This window comes from Ovis canadensis, chromosome 15, assembly GCF_042477335.2.
Source record: "Ovis canadensis isolate MfBH-ARS-UI-01 breed Bighorn chromosome 15, ARS-UI_OviCan_v2, whole genome shotgun sequence".
In the NCBI taxonomy this organism is placed as follows: domain Eukaryota; kingdom Metazoa; phylum Chordata; class Mammalia; order Artiodactyla; family Bovidae; genus Ovis; species Ovis canadensis.
The window spans coordinates 14,574,374-14,592,597 of record NC_091259.1 but is presented as its reverse complement, the minus strand read 5'-3'; the positions used below and the strand labels follow the sequence as shown (position 1 = coordinate 14,592,597).

At 34.9% G+C, this 18,224-nt stretch overlaps 1 protein-coding gene across 1 annotated transcript; it reads right to left on the bottom strand.

Moving 5' to 3' along the window:
* Positions 1-1,631: 1,631 nt before the first annotated feature.
* Positions 1,632-17,337, bottom strand: ANGPTL5 (angiopoietin like 5). The gene is made up of 8 exons (XM_069554886.1): positions 16,918-17,337; positions 14,849-14,993; positions 13,102-13,205; positions 12,108-12,201; positions 8,796-8,896; positions 5,921-6,041; positions 3,578-3,763; positions 1,632-2,195 (listed from the first exon to the last, which is right to left on the bottom strand). The coding sequence occupies exons 1-8, from the start codon at positions 17,011-17,013 to the stop codon at positions 1,876-1,878; spliced, it is 1,167 nt and encodes a 388-aa protein (XP_069410987.1). The 5' UTR covers positions 17,014-17,337; the 3' UTR covers positions 1,632-1,875.
* Positions 17,338-18,224: the final 887 nt, after the last annotated feature.

Here is an 18,224-nt window from a genome sequence, read left to right as displayed (position 1 = left end):
TATACAGTTGTGTAGTGTTAGTCACTTAGTTGTGTCCAACTCTGCAACCCCATGGACTGTGGCCCACTGGGCTTCTCTGTCCATGGGATTCTCCAGGCCAGAATACTGGAGTGGGTTGCCATTCCCTTCTCCAGAGCATCTTCCCAATCCAGGAATTGAACCCAGGTCTCTTGCATTGCAGGCAGATTCTTCACTATCTGAGCTACAGGGAAGATCCTGTATATAGAATAGTGCTATGCAGTAGTTCTTAATAGCTATTTATGTATAATAGTATGTATAAGTCATTCCCAATCTTCTAATTTTTCCCCGCTCTTTCCCCTTTGGTAACCATAAGCTTGTTTCCTACATCTGTGTCTCTATTTCTGTTTTGGAAATAAGTTCATTTGTACCATTTTTTTAATAATCCCCATGTAAGTGATATCACAAGATATTTGTCTTTGCCTGTAATTCAGACCTCCTCTCACCTCATTTTTTCATATACTTCTACCCTCCTTTGGACATTGTATAATCCTAACTCTGGACAAAGTACTTTACCGTTCAACCCTAATTTTCTTAATTAATATAAATTTGGTCTAGCACATTCCTTGCTATGTTTTCTTATAGAAGCCTAACCATTCCAACTCCTTCCAACTTCATGAAAAAGTAGAAGGGATAAGCTTGCTCCTAGAGCCACCTCTAACCCACTGATTCATTGCTCTTTCTTCTTCACTTAAAGTTCACACCATTCCTATTGGCTTAAAAAGAGTTAAGATACAAATGTGTTTTAAAATGCAACTGGTAGTTTGAAAGTAAAAGTGAAGTAGCTCAGTCATGTCCAACTCTTTGGGACCCTGTGGACTGTAGCCTACCAGGCTCCTTTCTCCATGGGATTCTCCAGGCAAGAATACTGGAGTGGGCTGCCATTTCCTTCTCCAGGGGATCTTCCTGACCCAGGGATCAAACCGGGGTCTCCCGCATTGCAGGCAGATGCTTCAACCTCTGAGCCACCAGGGAAACCCAACTGGTAGTTTAGTTGTGTCCAACTCTTGTGACTCCATGGACTGTAGCCTGTTAGGCTCCTCTGTCCTATGAGGAGAAAGGATATGGGACTTTCCATATCCTATAGGATATGGGAAAATCTATGGGATTTTCCAGGCAAGAATACTGAGTGGGTTGCCATTTCCTTCTCCAGGGAATCTTCCCAACCCAGGGATCAAACCCTGGTCTCCGGCATTACAGTCAGATTCTTTACTTACTGAGCTACCAGAGAAGCCACCATCAGAATTCATCTGCTCAGGATACAAATGTATAGTCAGTTTATTACAAACAAGAGTAAATTTATTAGCCACAATAAAATAACAAGGAAGACTTTATTTTTGCAGCAAATTCTTATTACTTATAAAATATTATGGAGTCACTCAGAAATAGTTAGGTTTTTAAACCATGTGAAGTTTATATATTAATCTGCACAAAATTATTCTATATAATTGCCTTCTATAGAAATTATCTGTGGATTAAATGGTAACTATTTCAAATAAATATAGCAATAAATATAATGCCTTTTTAATTTTCCTAACAATCTACTATGGTTATATATGCTTTAAAGAAGAGGGAAAATCCTTTAAAAGGATGATAGATTTCAGGTAGACAAGTTGCAATTCACTCAAAACAAATTTTATTATATATTACTAATATAGCTAGCAGTAAAAGCATACATTGAGCCATGTTTTCCTTTATTAAAACCCTGCAAAATTAAAGATTTCTAATTAGATTCATAATACCTAGATGTCATCTATGGTTACATTTTGGCAAATGTGCTTAAAACACTCAGTAAAAAGAGAACTATGTAGAATCTTTTATATATTATCAAAAAGAGCATTAAAATTTTAAATGAGATTATTTAAAATATGGATTGTAAGTTCTTCTAATTTTCATTGAAACAGATTTAATCTTGACGGGTGAGTTGTTTTTAGTCCATGTGTCCCATCGAATTCCAGTTGTAAGCAACTTTCCAGAGAAGTGATGAATGCCATTCAGATTTGCGAGACCACACTGGCTGAACCACCATCCGGTATTGTTACTGAGGTGGCTGCAGCTTTTCACAGACTGATCACTGATGAAGCACGCAGGACGACATCCATCATTATCAACATCTGGTGTGCTGAAAGGCATTGCATTTTGATTATCTTCTTTTCTGAAGCCCCGGAATGCATCACCTGGGTAAAACAGATTTTTTTTTGATGACTAAATTTAAAGGCACTTTTTGTAATTTTAATCAACTTTTACCAACCAATCGTGGAAAAGCATTGCATCTAAAATTAAGGCTTAAATTACTTTTTACTAGATATCAGATTAAAATCTCTCCTCCAGGAGCAATAGGCCAAAATCTAGTAATGAATTCCTCAACATAATAAACATCTTCAAGTGGACATTGCATGCGTGCTAAGTTGCCTCAGTCGTGTCCAACTCTCTGCAACACTATGGACTGTAGCCCGCTGGTTTCCTCTGTCCATAGGATTCTCCATCTCTGCCCTATCCCCTTTATCTGGCATTCACTAATGTGTTCTCCATTTCTGTGCCTTGTCTCAAACTGTTCTCTTTGCCAACATTCATTTGCCCAAATGCCATCCATTCCTCCAAGTACAAATCAGTGATTCTCAACTATAAGGATGCTAAATATCCATCTAGTTGATACAAATACCTGGGCCCAAACTTACTGCATCAGATTCTGCACAAGTACGTACTTTCAAAAAGCATCCCAGGTTAAATCTAACATTAATTCTTTGTTGAAAATCATCTTTCCATGAAGATTTCCTGGATGCAATCAGTTGGAATCATTCTCTCCCTCTTAACCTCCAGAGCTGCATCAGTATTCTGTTCTATTCTGTTTTCAGTTCTATTTAACCTTCCCCTCTATATTGTGATCAGTTAAAGAGCTGGAAGCATAACTCATTCGTTTTTGGATTTCTAACACTAATCATCCCTACTGAACAAGAACCATCAAGAGCAATCGACAGAAGAGCTAAACAGAAGAATTTAAAATGTCAACATCAAAATATAAATTTAACATCAAGTATTTTAAAGTGCCAACACATATAATTTGGGGGGGGGGAGTAGATGCACTGAAATATGGACCCTTAAAAACCCATTAAACTAGTTGTTTATCAGCCTGGATCCTTGCCACGGCTCAGATGTCATGAGCTGGCAATCCCAGGAAGTCACTTAATCTTTCTTCACCTGTGAAGCGAGAAGAGTGAAGATCAGCTCTAACATTCTAAGACTTCTAAATGCTGGCCTCTTAGAACATGAAAATGGAAATAATGCCTTCCCAGCCTATCCCACAGAATCGCTATCTAAAGAATCAACTGAGATTACATATGGCAAGTTGTTTTAAAGTGTCTAAAGCAGTTCAAAACCATGAGATGATGCAACCATCTCAGAGTTTCAAAACTCAAGACTTAGACAGTTTTCTCATTTTTAATCTAATCTGTCAACAGTGATATATATGCCAAAATAAATATATTACATTTTATCTTTATCTAATATTGAATCAGCTAGATTTAAATCTTTTGGATAATTTTAGTAATAAAAAACTTACCAGCATTTCCTGAATATCGTCCTAAGTGCATTTTAAAAAATTTTGTTTCATCCTCTATCCAAAAATCATCATATGATGCATAAGCTAATGTGTCATCTTCAGATTCCAGTGCCACATGCAGCATAAAACTGGTATTCTTCTGATTCACTATATAAAAAGTCTTTTTCAGTCCTAGCCAAAATTCGCCTGTTTAAAAAAATGCTTTTTTAAATATGTTACAGCATATTTAGAATAACTGTGTATTATTAGCATAACTTTGTATTATTAAGTGCTTGATGTTTAGTGTTTCAATAACTCTCAGATGGTGCACATAAATTATTTGAGGGAATAGATGGCCCTAGCTCAAATTATCACTGTGTGCCTAATTTGCCTATATATATATATATATACACATATGTGTGTGTGTGTGTGTGTGTGTGTGTATCTTCTCACTTCTGCTTTACTAGACCAAGGATAACTAGATTGTTTCATTTTTTTATCTGCCTAAATTAAATTCAAAAAGTCATTTAAAGACTAAGTTAAAAAATCAAGTTCTACCTTAAGGCATATCAACAAAACTACCAGTTCAAATATTATGGCCGGTAACAAAATGATGTGTACCAGGAAATGCAAGAGGTTTAACCTCCAAATCAGCAACTCCTAAAGAAATATTTCCTGAAAGTGCTCAATAGAAATTATTCTTACTCTGTCTTTGAGAATAATGTTTTGTGAACTAATATTTCTTTGTTATAATGCAGCTTGTCAGTTACCTCTGAAGGAATGAAAATATAAGGTAGAAACACCAGAGTATCCTCAGGTTAGGGTCAGTATTTCCAAGATGATTGTAGATCCAGGATGAATGCTTAAACTCCATAATACAAACTGCATATTTGCATGTTCTAGCCATTGGCTTTCTACCTCCGTCTACTCACTGTCATGGCCTAAATGTGGACACTCCTGCTCTGAAGCACATCCCTCTACCTGAATCATGAAATTACCAAAAGAAGTAAGGTCTAATAAAATGAACTTCAAAGAGTTGGGGACTATGTGACAGCATTCAGACTCTTAAAACTATAGCTAAGACATGAAGGGCTTGCAGGAGCACCTTAGCTTCATACCCACCTAAAACTAAAGATATTCTGAAGTACAGGAAGAAAGGAAGTAAGAAAGATGGACAAGTAAGACGGGACTGCTTGGTTTCTCCTAGTCTGACACCAATTAAATGTCTTTGCCATACTTCCCCTATACCCCAAACTTGGGGTTGGGGGTATACTTAAGATACTTAAGTATACTTAAGTTATACTTAAGATACTTAAGTTATAATTAAGATACTTTCCTTAATACAGTTTATTTCTTTAATAGGCCAAGTACAAAGCAGTCTGTTTTCCCAAAGTATATCTGCCTGAAGACATTTTTCATTAAAACTAAAATTATCTCCCTACAGATAAAGGATTATGTATGGAAGATAGCAATTTAGAGTATGCAGATCCATGACTGCTCGATTCAGATGGCTGGGCTTGTTGGAAAATTGGAGGTAATGCTGAGAAAACACAAGTATATCAGCTGCACTTCATAGTCTGGCAGCTATTTGGCCATCTTTGTGACATTTTATTACATTTCACACGCTTTCTAACCTCACTGACATGCAGTAGGTTTTTAGCAGTAGGACTAACACCACCACTTACTAAATCCTTGAATGACATTATTATGGGATGTTAAATATTTTAAGTTATAACAACAGCAACTTAAAATAACTGCATAAAAATGATCAAAGTCACCTGCAAATGTTCCAATTAATGTAAAATTCTTCAGTGTTCAGGAATACTAATGTTTTTGTTCAACAGCCAAAGTGATATTGCCATGGAATACTGGGAACAGATTTTACAGTTCACCTGGGGTTTCCATTTTCCAAATTTTACTGATGCTTTTATAAATCACTACTCTCAGTTCACATCATTTGAGCTTATACACAACGTACCCTAAATCTCCATTTCATTTGTTTGTACAGACACAGCACAAATCTCAAGAATTTCAAGGTCCCTGTTCATTCAGTTTTTAATTCTACAAATAACTATTGACCATCTGCCAGAACTCTGCTGGGTATATAATCAATACTTAATAAATACCCAACTTATAATTTTCAGTCAAATCACATTTCAACAGGCATCTAAAAATAAAGATATCTAGATCCCAACTGAAGACCTACTTATTTTAAATAATTTGGCTAATAACGAGAGAGTAGTTTAAGTCATGTGTTTATATTCACAGGATTTGCTATTTTTACTAATAATTTAACCAATACAGACAGTCTATAGGCATAATACCAAGAAGAAGAAAAAAGAGGAGAAATGAATAAAATTTGACCTAAGAGGTCACCAAATCCATCCAGATAATCACACCACAACTTTTGGAAATCAATTATCCCATCAATCCTTTTCTGTATCACAGTCCATCCACCTCCTCTGTAATCCATGTCACACATAACCTAAAATAAACCCAGAAAAGACAAAAACAACATGCTATTATTTTCATTCTTTGATATAAAACTCATACTTCAAGCTTGTGCAAGCTGCTCAGTCGTGTCCGACTCTTTGCAACCTCATGGACTTTATAGTCCTTGGAATTCTCCGGGCCAGGTTACTGGAGTGAGTAGCCTGCCTCTTCTCCAGGGGATTTTCCCAACCCAGGGACTGAACCCAGGTCTCAGGTCTCCTACGTTGAAGGCAGATTCTTTACCAGCTGAGCCACAAAGTAAGCCCAAGAATCCTGGAGTGGATAGCCTATCTCTTCTAGAGCAGATCTTCCTGACCAAGGAATCAAACTGGGGTCTCCTACATTGCAGGCAGATTCTTTACCAACTGAGCTATTAAGGAATCCCATACTTCACCCTAAGCCTAGAAAAAGAGAAGATACTGCCACTGAAAGTTTCAGTGCAACTATATGTCATTAAAATATTCAGATTTTTTTAATCTCAAGAAATAATACTGTTTGTTATAAAACAAACCTAACTGCAGTCCCTGTGTCAGTCAATATATGTGTTTGTAGCATTTTAAGGCTCTTATTCCTCAACTTTATAAATATTTTTCAGTTGAGTAATCATAGTGACAGATTTTACAGTAATAAAAGTGACAGATTTTATTTTCTTGGGCTCCAAAATCACTGTGGACAGTGAGTGCAGCCATGAAATTAAAACATGCTTGCTCCTTGGGAGGAAAACTTTGACAAACCTAACCTAGACAGTGTATTAAAAAGCAGAGACATCACTTTGCCAACAAAAGTGCAGATAGTCAAAGTTATGGTTTTTCCAATAGTCATGTACAGGTGAGAGTTGGACCATAAAGAAGGCTGAGTGCTGAAGAACTCAGCACTGGTACTGGAGAAGACTCTTGAGGGTCCTTGAACCACAAGGAGATGAAACTAGTCAGTTCTAAATGAAATCAACCCTGAATATTCATTGGAAGGACTGATGCTGAAGCTAAAGCTCCAATACTTTGGCCACATGATGTGAAGAGCTGACTCACTGGAAAAGACCCTGATGCTGGGAAAGATTGAAGGCAAAGGAGACAGAGGCAGGAGCAACATCGATTCAATGGATATGAATCTGAGCAAACTCTGGAAGACAGTGGAGAACAGAGGAGCCTGGCATGCTGCAGTCCATAGCATCACAGAGTCAGACATGACTTAGCAACTGAACAACAACAAAAACAAATGACATCCATCTGATGTGTCAGAGTGATTCATTTCTTTATAAATAACCTTTCCTTTTAATTAAAACACTGATTTTTTAAAACAATGTCAAATATGCCTGTGTGTCTGTCTTTGATTGCTTTTTTTCTTCGTAGCCTGGATGGCCCGTGTTCAGATTGAGATTTGCAGAGAGAAAAGCATGGTCTAAGCCCCATCTATAGGGCTTCCTAGGTGGCGCTAGTGGTAAAGAACCCACCTGCCATTGCAGGAGACATAGAGACGCAGGTTTGATCCCTGGGACAGGAAGATCCCCTGGAGGAGGGCAAGGCAACGCACTTCAGTATCCTTGCCTGCAGAATCCCATGGACAGAGAAGCCTGGTGGGCTACAGACCACGGGCTCGCAAAGAGTCAGACGTGACTGAAGCAACTTAGCACATGCCCCACCCCAAAAGCCACTCATAGATGCGTCTGTGGTGCTCTGCTAAATGCCCTTAAGAGGATCACCATGGAGGAGTCATTGAAGTGATACAGCAAGAAAATCAGAGCAATCCTCCCCATCAGAAACTTCCCACACACAGACAGAAAAAGGCAGTGTGGAGGAAGTTAGGGAACCAACACTTTCCCACAAAAGAGGTAATTATGCGTCCCACTCTTCACAAAATTAGAAACCTTCCCTTTCCACATCTGTTCAGGCCCACTTCTGAATCTGAAGGTGAGGTAATTTAGGTAATTTAAAATTATTTCCCACTTAATTCCCAATTTTTGACATCCTGTTAATAGATGTCAGGAAATGTTCATAACTGAGATGAGAAACTGGTAGTATCTACTTAGAAAAATTATTTTATTGTGTAATAAAGACTATTAATAAGGTATGATATTCATATTACAACCTTTCTAATGCACAAAAATGTAACCAGAAAATTATATATATAATATTAATATACAATATATAATAACATATAGTTTTAATAATACATAGAGTTGAAGTTGCCTCTAAAAATCATGGTAGAGAACTACTAAGGATAGATATGAGTAATTCATTTTATGCAGTTTAAGAAGTGGATCAGCTTCTCAATCTCACAATTTAGTGAAAGGTTTTTTAAATTATTAATTTTTTATACAATCACAAAAAGTCATTTGCCATCCAAACAAAGTATATCCATGTGTAGGAAGAGAAATTAAAGTATTTTTATCAAGCTCCAAGACAAAGTACACCATTATTTTTTGATATTTGTAAGCTAATTAAAGCAAATAAGTATTTATTTTGCATAATTCCATCTACTATAAGGATAAGATCTAGCACCAAATGGATTCACTTTAAAGAATGTAACCAGAAACACTCAAATAGAAAAGTGAACAACCCTCTAATTCTTTTACTGGTTTGTGGTTTGGGCAAAGAATCCCAGAAAACAAAACTTTCAAAACTGGAATCTATACTAATTTATTTGAAAATTTTAAGAAGAAATAAAATAGTAAAACAATTAAAACTAAATATTATTTAAATAGATTAGATGCCTATCCTATTCCATATATAATAAGGGAAAACTTTACCTCAAATGGATGACTAGCGCCTTCTGGATGGATTATATACAAACCACTTGGTGTTTTGGTGACAGAACCAATGGTATCTTTAATATCAGTACAATCTAGACCTAGAAAAGTAAAATTAGTTATTTAGGATATTTCCACATACACATTTAAGACTTAAGCATTTTATTATAAAGAATTGACAATGTTATGTGAAATTATTATTAAAATGTTCATTAACAATATGCTCAATTAACTTGTATGCAGAGTACATCATGAGAAATGCTGGGCTGAATAAAGCACAAGCTGGAAGCAAGATTGCTGAGAGAAATATCAATAACCTCAAATATGCAGATGGCACCATCCTTATGGCAGAAAGCAAAGAGGAACTAAAGAGCCTTTTAGTGAAAGTGAAAGAGGAGAGTGAAAAAGTTGGCTTAAAACTCAACATTCAGAAAACTAAGATTATGGCATCCAGTCTCATCACTTCATGGAATATAGATGGGGAAACGATGGAAACAGTGACAGGCTTTATTTTCTTGGGCTCCAAAAACAGTGCAGATGGTGGCTTAAGCCATGAAACTAAAAGACACTTGCTCCTTGGAAGAAAAGCTATGACAAACCTATACAGAATATTAAAAAGCAGAGACATTACTTTGCCAACAAAGATCTGTAATAGTCAAAGCTATGGTTTTTCCAGTAGTCCTGTAGGGGTGTGAGAGTTGTACTATAAAGAAAGCTGTGCACCGAAGAATTGATGCTTTTGAACTGTGGTGTTGGAGAAGACTCTTGAGAGTCCCTTGGACTGCAAGGAGATCCAACCAGTTGATCCTAAAGGAAATCAGCCCTGAATATTCATTGGAAGGACTGACACTGAAGCTGAAGCGCCAATACTTTGGCCGCCTGATACGAAGAGCCGACTCATTAGAATAGACCCTGATACTGGGAAAGATAGAAGGCAGGAGGAGAAGGGGACAACAGAGGATGAAATGGTTGGATGGCATCACCAACTCAATGGACATGAGTTTGAGCAAGCTCTGGGAGATGGTGATGGACAGGGAAGCCTGGTGTGCTGCGGTCCATGAGGTTCTTAAATCATGCAGTCCATGACTGAGCAACTGAACAACAACAACAATGATATGATGATTTTAACTTCTTAAAAAGAAAAATCATCTCATCATTAAAAATAAGAATCTAGATGAACAAAGGAACTGGGACTAAATAATTTATGCTGCAATAAACCTTCACTGATAGCTCACTGTTATTGATTATTTGCCCAGTTGGTATCAACATTTATTTAATATGTTTTACAATTATGCATGCTTTTGTCCAATAAATAGTGTATTTTCAGAAATCTAGGCTTATCTTGGGAACATAATATGTGACAGAAATCTGTAATGATGACAAGGAGAAAATCCAAAAGAATAAGTAGGCTAGCTACTATTGACACATCCTTTCTCCACTATTTGAAACTTCAGATATTCTAGTGTATTGGGGCCCCCATTAAAAACAAGGAAAGGGAGAAGAAGGAGGAATCATGTTTGTCACCAGAGGAATTGGTGCTGAGGCCAAAGCCTGCTCTGTTGACAATAGCTAGAACTGTAGCAGTCTATAATCACCTTCTCTAAAGCATTCCACTTTCCAGGGGATTGTAAACATAACTATTATGTGGATATAATGCTACATTTTACTCTGGATGCTTTATTTTGTATCATCTCCTAGAAATATAATAAAATAAATTTAACTTTACAATATCAATTACCCAGAGAACAAACACATCAAAGCCTGAGACTTCAGAGCCAGAAGCTTGGGTTAGAGTCTAGTTCTACTCTTTACTGGTTAGGATTATTAGCTAAGTTTCTTAACTACTTTTCTTCATGTGCAATATTGTTATAATAATAATACTATCTACTTCATAGTGTTATTCTGACAATATACATATAAGACATTACGTAAAGTACTTAGCATAGTGCCTAGCACACAGTAAATATGCAGAAAATATCATCTACAAAAAGTTAGCTGTAAAAAATTGTTTGCTTTCCCCTTTACTTCCAGAAGATAAAGATTTGTTGCCTTTCTTCTGAGTTGCTAAGAGATATTTTTATGATAAGCTTATGCTTAGAGATATGATAGAAGCTTACAGTGAAGGACTAAGCTGTAATAGAGTATCTGCTTTGTCATCACCATCCAAATAAACGTGAATAGATTGTTTAGATTTTTCTGGACTCCATATTCCTTAACTGATGATAATCATCATCATAGCAAACACTTATACCGTCTTATTATGCTCAGGCGATACTTTAGGAGATTTTGATGTATTTACTCATTTAAATCTCACAAGAAACATACAAGGTAGGTACGATAAGTTTGGGCTTCCCTGATGGCTCAGATGATAAACAATCTGCCTGCATTGCAGGAGATCCGGCTTTAATCGCTTGGTTGGGAAGATTCCCCATAGGAGGAAATGACAACCCAGTCCAGTATTCTTGACTGGAGAATTCCATGGACAGAGGGGCCTATTAGTTTCCTGATAAGGAAACTGATATCAGGAAACAGTGGATCAGGGATTTGAAGACAAATGATCTGACACTAGAGTCCATGCTCATGACCACCTTGTTACACTATCTTCACTACTCACAAATGAGGTAAAATAACATAATAAAAAATAACACAGTAACATGTGAAAGTGCCTGTCATAGATAAGTGATCTCAGTAACAGTTTATTTCCTTCTTTTTGCAAGGAAAAAAGAAAGATCACTTACAAGGCCATCAATAAACATTTATTTGCTTTGAAACTTTGGTATTAATTCACAACTGTAAGATATGTAGGGCATTTTTATTAGAAACCTATTCCTTTAGGAATTACTGTACTGTTATACCGTATTTTAGCATCAAAAGAGCTAAATTCCAGTTTCTTTCTGAATCTAGCTTCTTGAGATTTTATGTTCTAATTTGAAATATCTCAAGCATGTCAAAAATACTTTTTACAGGTGGGAGGAATTCTGAAACTTTTCTTCTAAGCTAAGACTATTATTACTAAAATGTAAAAGGAGAGCCTACATTTGGTTACATATTAATAAAACTATGCTATTTTCAACAGATGCTGAATATCTGTCTATAGCCATGGCTTTCAAATGGTCAGAAAAGTTTGCCAATTCAGAAAAGTATGCATTGTCTGCGCCGAAATTTGCTTAATGGCAGGTGCTACTCCTCCAGCCTGTTAGATGATAATGAGCTATATTTTTTAAACAAAAGTTCTAAATGTACCAACCTGTCCACAAAATTTTTAAGTAACAAAAGACAAATATGAAAAGGCTAAAACACAAAAGTTCTCACCGTGTGACTGAACTGGTCTGTGAGGAAAAGTATCCAGCTGTTTTCTAAAAACTTCTGTTGTCAAAAGGAGAACTCGATTCATGAGCTCATTAACCTAAACACACAGGCATATATTTAAGCAAATATGTATTGGAACAAAACTTTTTTAGCTGAATTCTGTAACTGATATTCGTAAGACTCTTATAGATCCAGCTTTGAAATATATATAATGCTTACCTTTCTTTTGAATTTCTCACTGCTATAAGAAAGCAATAAAGCTTGCTAATGATTGCTAAATAGCAGTCATTAAATTCAGTACCATTTTCCCCTGAACACTGCCTTCATCTGTGCATTTCTATATTTAACTACTCTTGCAGATCTGTTCTTTGGATCTTGTCTGCTCCTTTGCTGTAGTTTGTTATCTGCTCTTCCTCAAGCCATCCTCCACACCAGCTGCCAATCTAGTCATTGCATTTCCCTGCTCAGACATTTCGATGACTTCTCGGTGTGGCATGATTTAGTTCCTATTTCCTCGAGTCAGTTTTCTTATACACCCTCTACCTCACCAGTCACTCCACCCCTGCACCACTTTAAGAAGTTCCCCGAGGATGGAACATCCTGCTCTTAGTCTTCTTACCCAAACTTTGTGACCTCTGAAGTTTTTATCCGTCTTTCATGACTCAGTTCATAATCTCTGTAATCTGGGAAAATTTCCCACAGCTCAGATTTTGAATTGCTTTTGTGCAACTTTCTAACAGCATTCACAACATTTTCAACACATTCTTCTGCCCCACCCCCCAAACCCCCTGCTCAGACTGAATAATCTTTAAGTGAAGATCCTTTTTTTGGTTATTGTTTTCTATTTGCCTGCACTTTACTATGGTGTCTCTGACATAGTAGGCACTAAGTAGATTTCTGAACATTAAAAAAAATCAAACAATTATACTTCTAGCTAACTATATCAATGTATACATACAATAAGAGCACAATTCTAAAAAAAAAAAAAAAGCTGTACCTGATTAATTAAATAATCCAAGGAAGCTTGCTGCTCATCCATCACGTTTCTTAGTAGTTTTTTGGTACTTCGTGTATAAGAAACAATAGAATTTTGCAAATTCCCTTAAATCATAATAAAATGGGTTTGCTAAACATTATATTGTTACAGAAGATAACTACAGTAAAAAATAAAGAATTTTTAAATGATTTTGGATAAATATGTAAATGCAATAGCATCTCAATCTAACTAAATATATAGAGTTGCATATTCTGCTTAGTACTTTTTTGTTTAACTCAAGATTAATGAAGAAAACAATTGTTTCAGTACCTCGCAATGAAAATATGCTTCCTAATAATCTATTTTGACCCCCTAATTTAAACTGATATAAATGAGAGACAGCATTCTGAATATCAATTCTCACTTTATGAGAGAGAAAGGAGCAGGAGGTCAAAAATTCATCAATTCTTACTACATAAGAAAGTAAAAGGCAATAATTCTGTATCATGAAAGTTAATTTCTAAGGTAAATCTTTCTTTTAATTTTTTCTATTAATGCTGTATTTTTGTGTAAAAAAAAATGCAAACACAAAAGCACATACACCCGTAATAAACCTCAGTCAAAAGTTTTAACTGGTTGGTTTCTGGTTAAACTTTTTTACCATGTATTTTTTCTTTTTAAAAATGTTTTTATTTTAAAACAATCTTACTCTTAGAATAGTTGTAAGAACAGTGTGAAGAATTTTTTCTTCTTTTGAGAGCATGCCACCATGATACCTCTGGATATTTCTGGGTATTTTACACCAAAGACATTCTCTCCAACACAACCATCAAAATCAGGAATAATGCGTTGATTACCATGTATTTCTCAGACTTAATCCAAGTTTATTCAATTATACTGATGATATCCTTTATAACAAAAGAAGTCCCCTCTTATTGCATAATTATTCTTTTAAAAATTAGTCATTTCTATTTTCCTAAACTTCACTCTAGCAGTAGAATCCCATTAATAACTCTTGATAGCTTAAAATATGCCTCATTCAGTCTCGCTTGCCATTTTTACTTTCAGTCTCTCACTTTCTATTAGATATTCGCTGGATTTAGACATTTATCTTAATAGATCTAAACCTACACTCATTGGTTTGAGAAGCCTGAGATATTTGTGTTACACACAGGATTAAACACAATAAAGTGAGCTTTTTATACTTTCTGACCTAAGAGTTAAAGTCCTATAAGAACTGGCTCAGAACTTCTTCCCCTTCTGATCCCCCTTCTCATCCCATCCCCTAGGTACATATAGTAGATCATGAGAATTACTGTGCTGCTACTAAATAGTTTTAAACAAAAATGAAGATTTTAAAATTCTTTATTTTTTATGCTTTGCTACATAAATTGGCTATGAATTTGTATTGTACCTATTATAGCAGTTATTCAATATTTATTAATTCCCCCCTCAAAATTTAGGTGAAATTTCCTATTGATTCAGATGGAACCAAGAAAATAGTCCTAGGCAAATTGATAGTGTCAGGGCCTTCTGTGGTCAGTTGATGTTACTGGGCTATATAACATAGAAGAAGGAATTGTTCATTTACAAATTAGGTAAATTAGGTGTGAAGCACCTACTGTGTGCCCAAAACATATACCTCTAGCCTAGGATGATCAGGATATATATTAAATGATTCAACAAATGTTAAAGCATAATTTTCCATCTCTACCATAGAAATAATAAATCATATACTTTTATAATTCTGGTTGTTTTTAATACTTACTACACATGAAATATTTTTCTTCTCGTGTAATTTTAGTTTTAATATCACATGATTCCTCACAATCTTCTTTGTAAACAGTAGCATTACTTTTACTTTCACCTTTTGTATTAGATTCATCTTCTACGATGTTAACTCCTGGAGAATCCTTTATATTAAAAAAAAAAAAACAAGAAAAAAATATATGAAGCATGTTATATTACCTAATATATCATAAATAAGACTCTAGAAAAAGATGAGATTTTAAGCCATACACAAAGAAAGAATATATAATTAATTGGTTAATTCAAACTTCCACAAACAAATCTTTTGCTCTTTTTTTTCCTCTCCAACTCCAAAAGGATTCATTTAGGGCCTACTTTCCATTGCAGTGGTTTTATGGCCTTGACTGTTTCACATTTCCCTGTGTGATACAGTGCTGAGCCATTCCTCTTTCAAGAATCACGCCATTTGAAATTCCTTCGATGGATACTAAGAAGGTTCCCTGAGAGGCCTACAACATTTCTATGCCAGAAGGACGTTCTGCCACCAATTTGTAGGAATTGTGATGTGGGGCTGAGGGGAAAATGTGTAGGAGATTTGTCGCTTTTGTATAAGCTAAAGTATTTACAGATTTGAAAGGTAAAGTATTCATAGACTTAAAAGGCAGCAATAATAATTGCAGAAAAAAGAATGGAATTTTTCTTTCCAAAATCAACAACAGATGTCATTTTTTAAAGCCAGCAACATTATATCTGGAATGGATAAACAATGAGGTCCTACTCTGTAGCACAGGGAACTATATTCAATATCCTATAATAAACCACAGTGGAAAAGAATATGAAAAAGGATACATATTTTATACATGTATGATATAAATATATATAACTGAATCACTTGGCTGTATAGCAGAAATTAACACAACATTATAAATCAACTACACTTCAATAAAATACATTGTAAAAAATTAAAATCAAAAGCTAACAACCAACTATAAACTTTTGAATACTAGTGGGGAGAAGGAAGGAGAGAGAGACAAGGTAGGGGGTAAGAGAGTAAAAAGTACAGACTACTGTGTTCAAAAAAAAAGAAAAAAAGCCAATTACAGCTATCATTCCAAATGTATCGGTTCTTATTGGTACATTGTTGGGTTTTTTAATGTTAAAGCATACATTACCAGTTTTTTATTATTAAAACATTCTTTGGTAGAAGTTATAAGATTTAAATAACTGTAATTAAAAGAAAATAACAAGATCTGTCATCTTTCACATGGATATTGAGAGAAAAGTGAAGAGCTAATCACACAATTTAAAAGATATTTGCCCAAAATACATTTTGCTACAAAGATCTACTTTTAACTTTGGCTCTTTCCCCTATACTCCTATAACAATTGACATATTAGCTGTTTTCAAAAACAGCTATAGTTTACAACTATAGTTTTTTAGATCTAAATAAGATTCTTAAATTTTTAGCATAGAGAATTCTTACTAATATTTCTGTAGCTTCCTTAGAATTTATTCTTGCTTCAACTTTGGTATTTGGTATTGATACAGTGGTAAATACATTTTATAACATTTAAATATTATAAACCAATATTTAAATTACAGAGATTCAAACCACCATCTACTCATAGTATTGCATACAGTCTTAGCTATCACTCTGACATTGTTCTGAATACAATTTTTTCATTTTAAATTTTAAAATTTCCTGAGTAACCAGGTACAAGACTATATTTAAAGTATGAAAGTTTATAGAACAGGTTTTTTTTTTTTAGTAAAATGAACTTTTCATTGCCTACAAGATATTTCATTATTAAAGTTAAGTGGAAAGTTGTTAGCTAGTTTTTAACCTAGGTCTGCAACTTCTTTAACAATTTTTACAAGAAATGTGTTAAGAGTCAATCTTCAGTTTATAGTTTCCTAAGTTTAAAAATAATATTATTTAAGCATGTCTCAGCATTTTTAAATAAACACTTTAATTTTTCCATAAATTATATTGAGTGCTGTAATTAATCTTGTCAAACACCTAGTATATATCTTAAAAACTATATAATCATGCTTTCTTAGCTAAAATAACATTGCTGAAATTCTTACCGTAGAATGATGTACACAGTTATCTTGTATAGCTTCTCCACAAGTAAAAATACATAGATTTAAGAACAAGAGTGAGGCTTGGAAAAGATAAATCATATTTTTCTTGGTTGGAGAAGTGAAAATTTTCTTCAAATATCAGTTAGCTCTGTGTGGAAAGAGCTCCAGTACATTGAGTCTTCAGTCGAAAATTTCTGGAAGGTGTACAACAAAAACAGAAGCCAGTACTTACTGGTTTCCATGCCCTCGTTTGAAACAACACCCTTCATATAAGGAATAAGGTAGCCTCCAGAGATCCCATCATTCTAAGTTATACAAACCCTTTTTATCACTACATGTCTGCATTGTAAATTCATGTTTTTGGAATATAAGCAATAGCTGGCCAGCTAGCTAACTAAATCAAGCAAGCAACCAAGAATTTATAGAGTTATCCAAGTTTTATGAGCCAGGAATTTTTTCCTCAGAAAAAAATGCTTTTGATAATGTGTAACTCTTTTACTGTGAACCAGTTTGCATAAAAATAGTAAGAAAGTAGAAGTTAAGTTTCTACTTAAATGATGGAGTGGAAGACTAATACATCAAAACTATTTCTACAAAATACTAAATAGAAATTTAATCAGTGTGGACACCCACAGCAGATAATTCAGACTTAAAGCATTCTTACAACTGAATGTAGCTATCAATGATGGTCATATTAACCACCTAAACCAAATTCCTAGGACTCTAACTGATTTGTATGTTTACATCAATAGTGTTAAAATTTCAACAATTGTGAATATAAGGGCACTGTTGTTAATGAAAATCACTACTCTCTGAAAGTTGATAGATCAATGTCTTTGATGAATTTTCAAATTCTCCATGATAGAGGCTCCTTCTTTTCCCTATGGAAACATGCCTAAGTCTTCATTACCCTAAAATTAAGACTTTCCTGAGTTTTGTTTCTAATTCAAGGTATTATTATCTCCATTTCCATTCCTAGCTCAAGAACCACAAGGTAGAGATGACAGTTTTTATGGCACTTGCATAGTGAGTGGTATGGTCTAGGTATTAAGGTAGGAATTAAGGAAGTAATATCTTAGATTATTTTCTTACTTTACATCCTCACTACCCTCTGCTTAAACGCAAGCACTCTCATCTCTTATTCTGCTGAAATTTTCTGTTTCTCCCAACAGGCAATATGGGGTAGTTGAGAGTGCTGGCTCTGGTACCGGCATTCTTGGATGAATCTTCATTCACCACTCCATTGCTCTGGAAACTTGGGCATAGTTGCCTAATATGATAGCTTACTTTCTCTGTAGAATGGGGATTGT

Excerpts from the sequence above, each read along its gene's own strand:
- ANGPTL5 (XM_069554886.1), bottom strand. The coding sequence starts at position 17,013 with ATGATTTATCTTTTCCAAGCCTCACTCTTGTTCTTAAATCTATGTATT. Across the intron at positions 6,042-8,795 it reads GCGCTAGTCATCCATTTGAG|GTTATGTGTGACATGGATTA; the intron begins GTAAAGTTTTCC and ends GGTTTATTTTAG. Across the intron at positions 3,764-5,920 it reads TGGATTTGGTGACCTCTTAG|GCGAATTTTGGCTAGGACTG; the intron begins GTCAAATTTTAT and ends TTTTTTAAACAG.